This window comes from Falco biarmicus, chromosome Z, assembly GCF_023638135.1.
Source record: "Falco biarmicus isolate bFalBia1 chromosome Z, bFalBia1.pri, whole genome shotgun sequence".
Classification (NCBI taxonomy): domain Eukaryota; kingdom Metazoa; phylum Chordata; class Aves; order Falconiformes; family Falconidae; genus Falco; species Falco biarmicus.
Window position 1 is genome coordinate 78,974,377 of NC_079311.1, and position 16,149 is coordinate 78,990,525.

Below are 16,149 nucleotides of genomic sequence, written 5' to 3' on the forward strand. Positions count from 1 at the left end.
TGAAACAGTAATGGCAGGAGAGAATATTTTAGTGGTACTAACAGAAGTGAAAAAAAAAAAAAAAGTGACTTCTACACAGGCTGAGATAGCCTTGCATGCAGGCAGCACCACAGGTCCACAGATAATGCCTGCAGTGTCCCTGCACTTCCAGGTAGTGTACACGCCAAAAAAGGGTACAGCCAAGGTTATTACCAATGTTCAAGGCAAAGCAAGTAATATTGCCATAGCTGAAAGAACACATATAGAAATCCACAGTAAGACGACTACAGAATTAGATCACCCAATCCATTCAAGTTGCAACCTGCTCAATAAATGCAGTGGAATCTTTCACCCAAACAAGTCTCTCTTATCTAAGTGTTTCACAGGTGAAAGTAAACATCTGAGCTAGCAGGATGTAATTTGATCACAGCAGGGAAAAAAGCAAGTGCTTTAATAAACCTGAGCTAGAGTAGAAGTCTGCATTGCTAAAACACACACAGATCCAGAACCTCCACAACAGCTGTGTAAGAAGTGATTTAACATCTATATCTTTCCAGCCACAACATGCAGGACACTTGTGCCATTTATTTGGGTGGGTTGGACTAATTCCTAACCTTCAACAGAAAATATATACAGCAATTAAAAAAAAACAACCACCATGAGAATTAAAACTTTTATTAGTGTATTCACATATTAGGCAAATGCAACACGCATGAAGCTTATTTCTTAGGTTCACAAGTTCTACCAATACATTAGTCTACTGGTAAAACTAGCACAAACTGGTAACTGCTTTGCCAATTTTTTAAAGGTGTCTGGCCCGCTTTTTCAAGGCTTGATTTTTGGTATTGCTTCTATGCCCTAGTCATTATGGCATAAAAATATCCATCACTATCATCAATTCAGTCAACCGATTAAAAGCTGTAACACTGGCCACATTTTTGTTCTCAAAGCTAAGATCACTAGCTGTACTTACAAAGTACAGTACTAGTGTAATGGATGAAACAATGGGAAAAACAGACAAAGGCAATCCTGCTACTGCCACAATAACAAAAGAATGACAGACAGCTAGATCACAAGATTGTTAGTAAGATGTATATTTTTCAAGTCAGAATAACCCTTCTATACAGTTTCCCAACCCTTCCCCAACCCAGACTTATTTTTAGAATATATTTCAGAATATTTTTAATATGGTGCAGCTGTAGTGTCCAAGGGTTCACAATAACATGCACTGTCACGAAGAACCTAGAAGTCCTCCTTCGCTGGTCATACCTCAGCGACCACTATCCTAGAGGTTTTGCAGAAGCAACTACTTTTAATAACAAGGCCCATTATGACATAATGAATGCGTATGATCTGGTATGCAAGTAAGCTACACAAAGCCACTCAGATCAGAAATTTAAATTGTTACTGAAATATGTTAGGAAGCTGCATCTACTTAAAACCTGTAAGAAAGAGTCTAGTTTACCCTGGGAAAGGATTTTTCAAGGTATTTGGCTCCAAAAACTAAACCCCATGATTTTTAGTGACATCTGTTTAGTGAAAAAATAGAGATGTAAGGGGTAAGCCAATAACCTTGTGTACTTAATCCAGTATCCAATGCTACAGTAGATTCTCATTCCATGAGAAAAATCACTGATATCAATGATTCAAGGTACAAAAAATGTCCCAAACTAAATCAATGCCAGCAATACTGCTGGCAACAGATGCATCAACTCAGATGGGTAGGGAAAAGTAGACTCCTAGTGTGATGGATACTCAGAATTTATAATATGAATTCATTTTAGGCCCCATTAGGTATATAAAGTGTCTTAAGATTTCACAGATGAATCTCAAGACATTTCTTTCCCTTCCAATGGAGGGATTTTCTTTAAGAAGGCAGCAAAAAGTTAAGCTTTTCTACAAGGAAAGTCTGCTTGTTATGTTTAGGACAACTCGAAAACCTGCTTATATAAAAAAATACAAAAGAATAAAGGAGTAGAGTCTTGGAATTTTATGAGTGATTTGCCCCAATCAAAAAAACAAACAACTATTTATGGGAACTAAAATGTAGAACAGCACAATACTGTGATATTTGAGATCATGATACATTACCTGTACATATACTTAGCTATTCATGTTATTGATAAACCATTAGGACACTCAATTATATACCCAATAAAAACACCATTAAGAGTCTTTAGAACTGTCCCTTCTTCGTTCTGAAGAAGGCATTTCTATACACTAAATTTTCATCTAGTATCAGAGTATAGGAAACAGAATCCACAAGGTGCTTTAATTGATGAGACCTCAAGTGCTGTTTTTCTTTCTTTTTTTAAAAACCTTTTTGGATAGTAAACAGTTCATGGGGACCACACACAAATACTACGACAGACGAGATGTTATATTAAGTCTGTTGATTGGACTCTGTATTTAGCCCACTGGTAACGGAGGAAGGAGTTTTACGACATGCTGGAGCAGCGTACTGAAGGGGAGCCCATCTGAGTCAATACTTTGTCCAACCATTGTAGAGGTCCATTCAGATGAAGTTCAATCCAACAAGGAGTGCTTGTTACTGTTTGCCGCCTAGAAAATAGAGAATAGGAAAGTCAGAAAGCAGCTTTGACTGCTATGAAGGTCTCCATCATATGATCAAATATGATTCCATCCATATCTACTACACAAAGATCAAAATCTGCAACCATTACCATAACTGTTAATTATCTTCTTCTATATACCTTTTTTCAGACAGTGTTTGAAGAAAATGGGGGTAGGGGGGTGGGGGTGGAACCCCAACAAAAAAACCCCCAAACACTCCGTATCTGTAAGACACATGAATTATTACATGCTTTTCCATAATACATTGAGAATATGCTGCTCTGGAGAGTAAGATAAGAACTGCAGCATTTGCTTCAAGTACCACACCAAGAGTCTTACTTCTAAAAAGAAATCAAAAAGTGAAGATTGTCCAACCAATGCTGTGTTCACATCACAGATCACTGTGTGCAGCTGTATCTCAACCTTCAAAGAGTCTGTATGCATAACTGAGTTTGAATTTTGTAGACAACCGCTGAGACGTATGGAATAGAAACACTTGGCTCTGCACTGTCAGCATGGCCAAACAGCACAGTACTACGGTGATCAGAAAGTCTGGCTTTTTGAAGCAATTGACAAGATGAAAGTATAAGAAAACTGCTAGATCTTGTCAGAAACACAGTGTCAAAACACAGCGTGTGGTTATACTGTGCTAACCGATGCTATCTCAAAGGAACACCAACCTTTCTCTGATTTCCTGTAATCTTAAGCCTCTACATGTGTTCTGTATTGTAACACCCTCACACGATTAATTTAAGTAAAAACTGTTTCCCTTGCCTTCTATATAAACTTGCCCATAGTTTCCCACAATAGATGCCCTTACTTAAACACCACATAGAAAGCCTCAGTAAAGCTGAAGCGCTGACAACCATAAAAGCTGCCTTCACTCTCCCATATATCCTTGTTTCAGAGATCTGTTATTCAAAATTCTTCCCTCTCATCCAAAGTCGAGAAATCAGTATTGGACATACTCTGTCTGAGAAATCCTGTTATTTCACCGTACCCACTGCAGGCATGGGAGTTTTCCCAAACTAGACAAGCAAGACTACTGTTGCTAAGCCAGTTTTTCCTAGTAATTCTATCTATCCTGAAGTCAAAGCAAAGAGGCATTAAGATTCAAAAGCAGCAGATTAGTCAGACACAAACCCAGCCCCATCACTTTTATTGTGGGCACTGCAACCCTTCGCTTTAAGGTAATCTGTTTATATAAACAGAGGAACTGAAAAGGCAGAAAAGTTAAGCCAGTGAGAGAATGGATTTCAAGAAGGTGTCTGTGGTTTCACATTTTCTAGTAGAAGAAAGCAGCTGGGGTCTGCGTTCTCTCAGCACTCAAAAAAATTTGTTATCTTAGCCCTGAACACCTATGCCAAAACAAAATGACCCAACAGAAGAACAATCTAAACCACAGGAAACAATTCCATTTAGTCTTGAATCCTCTCCCGACGAAGGAAGTTCATTATTCCACTGCTGTCAACTCCCCAACAATGTGTTCCACAACACATTTCCTCAAAATTTTATAACTGGTTCTGTTCAACAACCCTGGCTTTGCACTACGCTGGCAAAAGTTGATAAAATAGTGACAGCCACTTAGCATCAGTCTCAAAGCTAAAACTCTGCCTATTCTACCCATGGATTTCCAGTTCATTTATCACTAAGTCTCTTTGCTGTAATTACCTCTACTTAACTTCCTTCAGAAGATGATCCCAGACTTGGATAGTTCCTGTGCTAACATGAACACTCGACTGCTGATCTGAACTCCTACCACCATCCTCAGTTCAAGCCAACACATAGCGAGCAAAATGCTATAAGCTCTTTTGCCTACCGAGCTTATAAATGTACCACCTTGCCTTACCTGCACATTTACGAACATATGCCATATGCCTAAAATGTAAGTAACGCTTTGACTTTGCCAAAGCCTATTCTGTAAGAAATGTTTTTGACATAACAATGAAGCATGGAAGTTTTAACTGGAATGACAGATTTTACAGTGCTTCCTGGTCTATTTTGACAACTCAGACTACATTCATTTAAATTCAAGTTTGTTTGCAGGAGCAACCTCTTCTTGCTTTAATCACAACTGGAGCATAACTTACAAGTTTTGTCCATCAATAATTTATTAGCATCATCTTCAACAGAGATGCAAAGAAACTAGATCAGCATTATGTCAGGAATCAGTCTCTGTGCTGTTCTGGCAGCATTTCCATTGCAGCTTTTTCAATCCTATGATCTCTGAACATAGGATTGTTAAGTTTACACACTAACAACCAACATTCTCCCTCCCCAGAAATAACTTTACCACAAGCCTCCCCCCACTGTTTCAACCCAGCACTTACACTCCATTCACTTCAAGTTGTCTCCATATCATCTGACTGATTAAGCCTTTCTTCTGTTCCGATTTGAATGTTGTATTTAATTATGCGTAAGTGTATACATACTCCTTTTAAGCCAAATCCAACAGTTCTTTAAACTTGAGCCAAATTCTTTCTTGCGTACCTCTTGCTAACAAAGAGCTACCAGTTTATTCCATTACTCAAATATCTCATTTCATCTAACTAGGCTTTTACAAAACTGGCTCCATTTCACTGAGAAGCCTCCCCTACATACTGATGCTGCTATTTACATATATGTATTCCCAGAGCAGATAAAATAATCAAACCCCCAGGATTCACAGTGGAACCTATATGCCATTATTCAACTACAGAAATTACATAGGTTTTTTTGGAAATCATTATGTATTGCAAAAGGGTATTGATACATCAGCCTTCATTCTTTCAGTGGACAATTTCTAGAGAGGCTTATGGGACTTGTTTAAAACCACATGTCTAGCTCTCCAAAATAAATTAAATCTTTAATACCGCTCAGTTAGAAGTCAATTCCTTTCCTTCCCAAGTTCCCATACTACATTAAAAATAGGCACTGTCCTCAACTATAAGCTCTTAGTTTGTGCTAATAGACAATACAATTGGAATCTATTCAAAAACAGATAAAAGACTATTTTTTCCACTCAAAAAACTGTTTTTAGCGGTTTTATTACATAAACACAGTCATCTTACTTCTCCAAAGTTTTTTCCACTACAAGTTCCAAAATATTTGCCATCCCTTAAATGTGTGTTCTCCAGCTGTTTTATTCTGCCGGACGTACTCCAACTGACTCCAGTTCTTTCTGTCGAGTACTATCAACTGCATCCCACACCACAACCTAACAAACTCCTTATACTCCATATAGAACAGGACAGAGACAGAAACGACTGTATGTCTAAGAAACAACAAATAATCTCATAGCAAACTGAACTTTCTAGATGTTGTCAGTGATTTCACCACAATAAGCAAGAGGACTGAGCAAGGAAACGGAACTGTGACAACATTCCTTGCTCAACAGCTGGCTTCAATGCAATACCAAAATCAGTTTACTGGTCTTTATGAATTAGGACGTCCATAGCTGAGGGGGAGAAAGAGTAAAATATGGGTTCAACTCGCAGATGGCAAGTTGAATACAATACAATAGCAGTAAGAAGTCTGTATATATGGCCTTCAAGCCAGAAAAATAGTGTATTAGTGAAAGAAGAAAAATTATTAGCTTTAAATTTAAAAGCAGGTTTTTTTCTTACCTGTATTCAGCTCCCCATCCTTTAACAAAACTCATTCTTATGGTACACATTCTAGTAAGCTGATAAACTGCTTCAAAACCCTGATTCACAGATTGAGCCAGAAGAGCAGCAAATTCTTGGTTATTAAAGATTTTTAGATTGCATCCTATAAAGAAAAAAAAAGTCAAAAGGGTACAATCAATAAATACTTGTGTTTGCTACACAGAAGCCCGAGACTACAAAGAAACTATCAAAAGGAAAACGAATGTCATCTATCGAATACATTCACTGGGTATTTTTACACAAGACCTTTGGTAGGCTACTAACCTGGTGGAATTTTACACACAGTTGCAGGATGCCAGCCATATCTTTGATTACAGTTGGGGCTCTGAACAAAAATCGCGCTATCGCTTAGGCACTCAGCAAAAACTTCTCCACCAATGTAATAGAGACGTACTCCTCTTCCTGTAGCAAAATTCAAAAGGACTCTAGTTATCTAGTTATATATATATAGTTATGATATGACCCAAGCAGATTAAAAAACAAGGAAGTATTTTGTTTCAGAAGGCCAAGGTTTTTCTTTACAACAGAAACAGAAATCAATTATCTACAGGACCACACTGCTGACCTGACAGCTGTAGCAGGAGCAGAACACAATTAACTTGCATTTTTCTCCCACGAACACACAGTATTTGAAGGAGAAGCAGAATAAGTTTTGGTCGAGAATGAGACAGAGTTTTCTAGCCATGTAATGGCTTGTAACCAAATCCAAGTCAGGGAGCAGTGTCCATTACCAAATAACTTTTTCACCAAAAGAAATACCAAAATTGAAATAAGATTAGATTCAACAGAATTAAAACTTGTGCTAATAAAGTGTTGCATGTGAAGTGGCACAGGCGACTTTGGCTAAAAAGGAAAACACAAGGATACCACTTCAACACTCTCCACTTACACCCACCCACACTATTTCACAACCCACTGCATATCCCTTCTCAGTACTACTTTGACAAAAACAACAGCAGTTCATTTACCCTATTACCAAAAAATACCCATAAGAAATCCTATTGTTCACTTTTAAATTGTGATCTTGTTCTCCCTCCAAGTGGAAAAAAAAATATCTGCATGCATGGTTTATTACTAGCAGAAGTATGGTAAGTGATGTACAATTGATCTCTCAAAGAAAACTGTTTATGATTCACAGGTCCTCTGAAGGCCAGTTTCTCTTCTCCTTTTTCTTTAGAACTATTTTTCAAACAAAATCTAAGGAGCTTTCAGTTTCTTTATAGAGCAGCTCACATTTTTGCTTTTTCTCATCATTGACCATTTTGATCAGCCAGCACAAGTATAGCCTGGGTTTCTGCATATCTAAAATTTTATTAGGAAAGCATTTGGATTTGGCATCGAAAGAGTAAGAAGGTTCTACACTAAAGAGGCTGAACTTCTTTAGTAAAAAAAAGTAAAAATAAATTCTCATGAATGTTGCTAAGTAAAAGAATGCAGAAAGAAAAAAAGTAGTTTATTGAAGAATTTAAAGCCAAGATGCTGCATTGTGGAAAATAATAATCTTTACTATTACAAAGAAAATCTTAATCATGTCAAAACAGTGTGTTAGCTCAATGGCAGCTTTCAGAAAAGAATTCAAGTAATAGCAACGTCCATCCTGCATCTTAGAATAAGCCACATGTTAAAATTTGTAATTAAAGCTTAAGTTTCAGTTAAAAGCAACTCTAAATATAAATGCTACCCAAGTCAGAATGGTCCAACAAGGAGCCTAAAAGCCAAAAACCTGCCCCTTGGGATGCTTTGGTGCATCATCTTTTTCCAGGAGGCAGAAAACAGCAATGTGAGCAACAGAAATCCCATACAGTTGAGTGGCTTCCTCCTGTGCCACTAGCAGCCTGACACCTGTGTGACTGCTGCTGCCACCAACTTGGTGACTACTGATTGAGGAAAGGCAGCTCCTCTCAGCTTCAGCAATCAATACATCTCTTCCCAATTGCAACTGGCTGCGCTAGCAGTGGCTGCTACATTTTTCCCTCATTTCAGAAGTGGTGACCTCTGTGTCTTTCCACTTCTGTCCTTAACAAGAGACACCAAGATCTCCTCAGCAAGCCTAATGAGAGAAGTTCAATGGCTGGCTGCGCAAGGCTGAAAAGAACCCCACACACAGATTTGCCCATCCTACCTGGATCATTCCAGAAAATTTTATGGGCTAAAGTGAAATTAAATAGTTAAAAGATCAGAGATTTTTACCTATGTGTCGCCTTGTCATTTCCACTGTAGCATTTCTGTTTACATTGGAAAGCAGACCTAGACAAAATCGTTCTGAATTTGATGGATCTGTAAAGCCATCTACGGTCAGGGAAGGCTGTGATGCATGGAAGGTTTCTCCCACTCTTTGATTCAATTCATAATATGCTATTGAACACCAAAATGCAGGCTCCGAGTAAGTAACTGGTTGCAAGTCTAAAAAAAATTTTAAAAAACAAGCTTAATATGGAATTTGAGGCTGAATAGCTGCATGGATATTAGTCTCTTTCAGAAACAACAGTGGCAGTCTCCTGCAACTACTCAAATTGTATTTTGCTTGCTGTCATTTTTACCTACCTAAGTAAACAGAATGGAATTCAATATTCCACACAAGCAAAGGAGAGGGGAAGAAGGGGTGATCTAATCTGACCACAGCTCATTTAGTTCAGTACTTGCATTTTGCTCAGCAAAATGATTAAGCTAATGTTGCCATGGGTGCCAGATATTGAGACATTTCTGTTGCCTTTCTGTAATTTGCCAACATTTTGGCAACATTAAACTATCAAATATGAACTGCACACAGGAAAAAATATTAATATGAAAATTATGATCTCTTGATTACACTAGATCTTCCACTGTCTCTTTATCTAAAGGCAGTTCTAAGCTCTCCCCTACAAAAGCTCAGTATCTTCCCTGTGCATCTTCAGCTTTTCCTGCCCTGCTTCCCCTCTTTACCTACTCTAATTACTTACTCAGTGTTCTGAACAGCACTTTCCTGTCACATCCTGCCACCATTCCTTAAACAAACCCAAGGGAATCTGATCTTCCTGAGGCATTTATAGAGACACAGCAATGGCACCTGATCAAAGCAGGTGGGCGACTACTGTGGGAGCAACAATTGTGTTGTGGTTACAGGTGAAACAGTACATGAGAAGACCAGCAGCACACACGTACATGGGAGACTGCAAGTCTGGGCAGCACTATGGATAGGATATTAATGCTAATGTCCTTTAAAGGATTTATAATTGCTATTCCTGGACACACAACCATATTATTCTTTCTCTTTGCTAGAAGCTCAACAGTTACAGAAATAGTTATTAACAAGTTATTAACCCAGCCCTGTTATGTTTATTATCAGCAAGCCAACCCAAGAGTCTCCTCCTAATAGAGCTCTTTAATTTTAAAGTATATTCTCATTTTTAATGTCATTATATATAACGAAGGGTCATCGCACACACAGAAACAATTAAAAGTATTTCCAGCTTACCCAGGCTATGATTAACTGGGGAGAGAGTACTAGGAGACAGCTCTGCTGGAGATCCTGTTGAAGCAATACAGATTGTTTCAGAGCAAATTATTCTCATTATTTAGATGGCTAGGTATAACCATTATCTCAATATAGGTTTACATTAAAATTCTCTGGAATGAGAAATCTTATAAATCCTACAACCAGTTTTCCAGCATGTCACATACTTATTCTGAATTAAGATTACATTTAATTTTTCAGACTCCTGGGAACCTGTGCCTCCTCATAAAGACTCAATTAACACCTTAGTGTTGTATTTGGCAGAGCTCTCACTTCATGCACACTCTGCAAACCTAACTTTATTTATGTACTTCTCCAGTGAGAAGGGTAGTGATTTCTTCCCAAATTCAGTGAAAAACAGCTAAGAAAAGGTGGACAACACCAAGCAAGATACTGCTTATATTCTCAAGGGAGAGGATTTCTCTCTAGAAAAGAGCAAACTGGATTTCCTCATTTGAAGAATTTTTTCTTTCCTGGAAGAAGGAAGGAAAAACTGCAGAAAAACGTGAACTATCCAACACAATTTCTGCACTAGTAGGCGACACACAGAAAGGCTTTGCACAGGAACATTCCTACAATGACTGCCAATGTCAGGCTTTTTTAATTAAGGTGCCTATTGTCATATAGCAGGAAAATATTGCAGTTCTTACAGAAACTAGCAGTTGATTCCAATTAACTGAAAAAGGTTAACATTAGCTAACTAAACACACTCAAGTCTACCAGCACATAGCAGGAGGTTCTTATCCAGCACATCAGCTGTGCTCTGCCTAAGTCTAAGGCCAACCAGATAATCTAGAAACCCTTCGATACAAAGGCACAAATGCCTTACTACTCTTTCAATACAGCCTTTCATGTAATAATTAATTTGAAACATGGCAGAAGCGCTAAGGCTGTCAAGAGTTAAGAGACAGGATCTCAAAATGCACCATTTCTCTAACTTGTTTAGGCCAACTGACATTTTGCTTCAATGAAGCCATTTCCAGAAGGTAAACTTAGGCGTAGGTTGAAACCAGTCAGCTATTAAAATCTATTTTAAGGCTTTCTGATGAAGACTTAGACCTGTGTGCCTTTGTTAGAAAACCAAAGAAATGTACTTAATATGGCACAGAATGTCTTAAAAGCAGTCCCCTAGCAAAAAATTCTTTTGTTCACAAAAGATTGAAAGTGATATTATAAACAGAAAACACCAGGTTATACAGAGGGCTACTGGCATCACTGTTTGGGCTGAATTCATGCCGCTGTGCAGAGGGATCACAAGTAGCAATCCCAGTGAAAAAAAGCGTTACCTGTATCCATGCTTTGGTTCAACTGCTGGTCACTTGTTTCTCCATCTTCGCTGATATATCCTGGAGGTGGTGTTTCTGTTAAAAAAATATATTAAAAAAATAATCCACCTATTGGTTCAATGACTGGATAAATTTGTAAGATTTAGCATTTGGGGTTTCTGTCTGTAAGTCTTCATGAGCTCCATATGATACATGAACAGTGAATGAGAATTTCATTTTGCTGTCCCTTCTTCCTTCCAGTAGGACTTCAAATGCATTACCTGCCTTATTGTCTATGTAAAATGTATCATCGCTGGTATGCCAGTCAATTGCTCAAACATGTTATATAATTAACAGATAATCCTTGTTTGTTCCATTTAAGACAAGACACTTTCACTACAATGAGTAACAATTTTGCAATTGTGATCAACAGCTTTCACATTTAGTAGAATTACAAATGAAAAAAACCATCTGGTGACTTCTACCAAAAAAACCCCTAAGCTGTTTTTATGTAGTATAATCATCAGATCAGATACCCCCCCACGCCTTATAGAAGTTGCTACACTTAAAGGTTATTTTTCAGTTCAGTCCCCAAAGCCATTTTTCTTCAACGCCCAACAGTTGATCTCACTCATTAATGATAACTGTATTATCTAGTTATGCTGCACAAGCTCTATAATTGTTATTATTGTTACTTCCAAGCTCTATTAAAACTATCATTTAGTCTTTTATCTAGCTTTCTTTAAAGATGGGAGTTTCACAGATCAAAGTAAAGTCAGTAACAAGTTCGAAGCATTCCGATACCAAAACCTGTGTTTAACTCCACAGAAATATCTTAAAAGCCCAGGACAGTATGGATGTAACTTTTCTCCATTCAAGATGTACTTTGTAATCCTGATAACGAGTTAACCAATAGTCTTTCAGGAAACAGTTTTCTTTGAACTGGGCAAATGCCCTTTCCTATAAATTAAAGGCAAAACCTGGATTTCTTTATTGAAAGTGTTTGAAGCTAACTATCTCTACAATCATCTTAGAATTGTCTCTAATACATCCGAGGGATTAAACATATTTAATTACATTACCAAACAGCAGAAATTTAAAGATAAAGCCTTTCGCTTAAAAGTTAACATCAAATATCATGCCTGAGATTTACAGCAATATAATAAGATCAGAAGGAAGTCGTTGAGAGGAAACTAGATTAACTCAGTTGATTAAATAAAAATGAACTGGAAGAATCATATCTTTGGTTCATTCTGTAAAACTAGTGTGCTAAATATAGATCTCAAAATTAAAGTGAGAATTTAAAAGGAAAGTGAAGGGAAACCTTTACTAGCAAGGAGTATGGTGACAAAAAACATACTTGTTTTGAACATTTTTGTAGAATTCATTGTGATAAAGAGGACTCCACCCATTGCCAAATCATTCATTATAATGAAGCCCACAGCCATGCTAAAAGGCCAATAACCATTACCAATCCAACCCACACGTCCAATTTCCAGTTGCTAATCTAGGCTCTTTGGCACAGATTATTTTCCATATCTAGTCTCTGTCTGAACAGAGATTATTTCCTCCACCTAGCACTATTAATACTGTTTTAGGGTCAGAGGTTGAACACCACCACAGCTGCAAATAAATGCTCAAGCACAGCACTAAAAAAATCTTAGCAGAGCTTGAATGCTGCCTGAAGTTTGGACAATGCAGCTCAGTGCCTCTGTAACCTGAAAGGGAACATACAGCTCCCCTAAAGGCTTTCCTGCACCTTTATGATGGCCATCTTCCCTGCCACAGGTGAAACCAACCTCTCTGTAGACCAAGTACTCTGACAGTATGGCAGTTTGAAGCTACCACAGTTGTGAGTCTAGCCTACCGCGAAAGAAAACTGTTCTCTGAAGCAGGCTGTCAAGATGCACAAAATTTATCAGAACCTAGCTAAGTATTCAAGATTAAGTTAACAAGGTCAAATAAAGTAAGATATCATGACATGAATACAACAGGAGTGTGTCAGCGACAGAGAAGAGGCAAGATGTGGTTGGCCGCATAAACGTTGGAAGATCACATGAATACCTGCAACCACCTTGAACAGAATTCCTGCAAATAACTACCTAGTCACTTTAGCTCATTCCATAGCACTGGATTTTAAAAGGGTGGCCTTCCAGAATTTTGTTTGCAGATGCTATCAAACACCCTTAGATGGAATCAAAAAAGTATACATAAGAAAACAACACCGACTTCTAGCGCCTGAAATTGCTCTTGTAAAGATCTGCTATCCTTAGGTGGCAACAAATGTGGCACAAATTAAAAGATGAGAACAAATTAACTGAAATTTTTTTTTGTGCCGTTTCAATTCTTTGATATATTTAAGGAAAACACAAGCAACATTCCGTTTAAGACATGTAGATACAATTTGTACATTGCATATATCTCACTTTCAAGGCAGTCATCTTACTCTTCAAGAGAGTCCAGATCTGAATTTTCAGCTTGTTCGTAACATAGCTGCATTAAACATCTATGAGAAAACTTCAGCTTCACTTGGTTTTGTACTCTAGGCAACTTCCTGAACAGACAGGAAACAGGAAGTTGGGGCAGGAAACAAAGGTCTCTAATTTTATGTTTCAATAACAGTACAGGCTTTCGGGTGCACCATAGCAGATTAGTCTTGGTATTTGTTTTGGGGTGAGGAAGGGGAAAAGAGGGGGGAGGAAGAATTTTTTAAGAGTTCAATATTGTTAGGCTGTCCTTCATACTAAAAAGACAGAACTATATGCACACAACAGTAACAAGTACACAAAGGAACCCTTGATCAATTGTGAACTCCAGATCAAAACACTTTTTAAGTTACTGTTTTGCAACCTACAATTTACTCCACATACTACACATGGTTAGACTGAGCAGCAGTTTACTACTCAATTACAACAAAGCATCTGGCAACCACTGTATGTTTGTAAAACAGGCTTAAAGCATAAGGTGAATGTCTACTTTGTACTTGTTAGCATTCTGAATCTTAAATAAGCTACTGAAACCAAGTAAGCTATTGTGAAACCACAGCAACATGGTTTCACACAGGACCATGCTCTGCAAACAACAGTATTCAGGTGTTTCCATTGGAATTAAGACATTAAATCAACAAGCCTTAATTTATTGGTATCTTTTAATTAATTTAATCACTTAGGAGTATGAAATTACCATCTTTGTTCCAGTGGTGCAATGTTAAATGTACTGTTTACAGTGGGAGTTAAGAAAATACCTGGTATGTAATTGCTCTGTGGTTCAATTCCAGCTGGGAAGTTAGTGTTTTCAGGAATGGAATGGGTATAGTCATCAAGAGGTGGAAGCTCCGTTAGAATCTCAGTGTGCCGTGGCACTAGTACAGGAGGCAAGACTGGAAAAGCAAAATTCAAAGCATTAGTAAGATCCTCACAATACATGTTACTGTGAGCTAAAAGAAAAAGAAAAACCAAACATCTAAACCATCTAACAATTTTTGCAGATGTTTTGAAATTTTCTGAATCTCAGTACTGCTCACACTACAACTGTACTACTAGTTACTGGAAGAACAGACTCCTGAGGTGCCTCCCAAGTAAGGCTATTCCACATTAGCAAAGGTAAGTCATCTCTATTCTCCTTTTCCATCTGGACCATACTTAGCCCGCTGGAAACTGCTAGCAGTACTAGAAGTGTTTATCAATGCATTTGTTGTGTTCAACACATTTGTAGACATTTTTCAGTAATTTTACTATTAAAAACTTTCAGGAGATGGTATTCTCAAAAGCTTTATCTCCAAGAGTCTTGTACTTTTGGCAAGAGAAAGCAACACATTTCTCTTTTTCGTTTAAAATGCTATGCTGGAACAAGTATGTACAGCTATACAAAGTCAGAAGCAGTCTTCCTACCTGGTGTCTCCACTCTCTGGTAGTGGTAAGGGTTTACACATACTTCATCCTTTTTAAGATTAAAAGCATATTCACAGTTTTCAATTGCTTTAAGTTCATGGTGACTGTGAAGATCTGGCCAGCGCCACAACCGACAGTAAATAACATGCGGTAATCCTTTACGATGAGATACCTGTAGACGGCCATCGAGAGATCTATAGGGGAAAGATGTTGAGAAGTATTTACAGACTGCATGCTGTCGTCTTAATCACTCAAGCAACAGTGTACACGCATGGGATGGGTAGTTCGTGTATTCTCAGAATTCAATGGATTGACACTGCTAGTGACATTTATACTCTTGTTAAAAAGCTTCAAATGTGATAAAAATGTTGGTATCAAGCAGTGTCTTAACTTATTTTTGAGTTGCTCAAATTATTGCCAGTGAATTTAGAGTTCATTAAAAGCCACTTTACCTCCAACCAAGTATTACGAATGATTGCTTCATATACTTTTTTTTTTTTAATGTAGAAGACAGTTGGTTTAAAAGAAAAAAAAATAATCACACACTTTAACAGTCCCTTCCACTGCTAAACCTCAAGGCTTTGCTGTGGCATGGATGCTTTATGGCTTTAAACATAAGAATTCCCACAGAAGGACTGCAAATAAGCCTATAAGCAGTCAGCTGCCCAAGCGATCCACATGGCAGTGTAACTGTAATGCAAAAAGCATGAATGCACATCTTGTAAGGGCTGTACAGTTTATCTTCTTGACTTCATCTGCCTTGCTACCAGCTGAAAACGTTTTGCTAGTTTTAAGACAGACTGCATATGCTTACACAAATGCAGATGTTTATGATTGTTATGGGATGGGAGACAAACCTCAATACACAAATCAAGTAATGTGACATGAAAAAATAAAGACCCTGTTTAGAATTTGTCCACCATTAAACTACTGAAGAATTTACGAACAATTCTTTAGTAGCTCGTATCTGAGCCAATTAGCAAGATTTAACTGAAAGCTTGTGGCATACAAAGCAGTTTAAACACTTTGTAAGATTAGGTCTAAAGAATTAAGTTTCCCAAGTTTGTTAATATAAATACCAAATCACATTAGAGCTTGCATTTAACAAGTCTTCCCACTCTTTCATTAGCACTGGCATAAAAAAGGAATATTCCAGAATTAAGAGTTTCATTGGTCAAAACATCAGCTGAACACACTTGGATTTCTACACTGGCAAGCAAATATTTTAAAATGCTGTACCATGAGAGGCCTATGAAGCATTTTAGTCTATTTTACAGCTAAAGCATCCCATTACAGACCCT

The 16,149-nt window shown here is 37.7% G+C and overlaps 1 protein-coding gene across 2 annotated transcripts in view; it reads right to left on the reverse strand.

Moving 5' to 3' along the window:
- Positions 1 to 638: 638 nt before the first annotated feature.
- Positions 639 to 16,149, reverse strand: part of SMAD2 (SMAD family member 2) — a 52,665-nt gene continuing 37,154 nt past the window's right edge. For both annotated transcript variants that reach the window (XM_056324779.1, XM_056324778.1), the window contains 8 exons: positions 14,849 to 15,042; positions 14,203 to 14,337; positions 10,980 to 11,054; positions 9,655 to 9,708; positions 8,391 to 8,603; positions 6,465 to 6,602; positions 6,159 to 6,303; positions 639 to 2,541 (listed from right to left, as the gene is read on the reverse strand). In XM_056324779.1, coding sequence (XP_056180754.1) covers positions 2,418 to 2,541; positions 6,159 to 6,303; positions 6,465 to 6,602; positions 8,391 to 8,603; positions 9,655 to 9,708; positions 10,980 to 11,054; positions 14,203 to 14,337; positions 14,849 to 15,042 — 1,078 coding nt within the window. In that variant the 3' untranslated portion in view covers positions 639 to 2,417. The remainder of the gene's footprint in view (positions 2,542 to 6,158; positions 6,304 to 6,464; positions 6,603 to 8,390; positions 8,604 to 9,654; positions 9,709 to 10,979; positions 11,055 to 14,202; positions 14,338 to 14,848; positions 15,043 to 16,149) is intronic.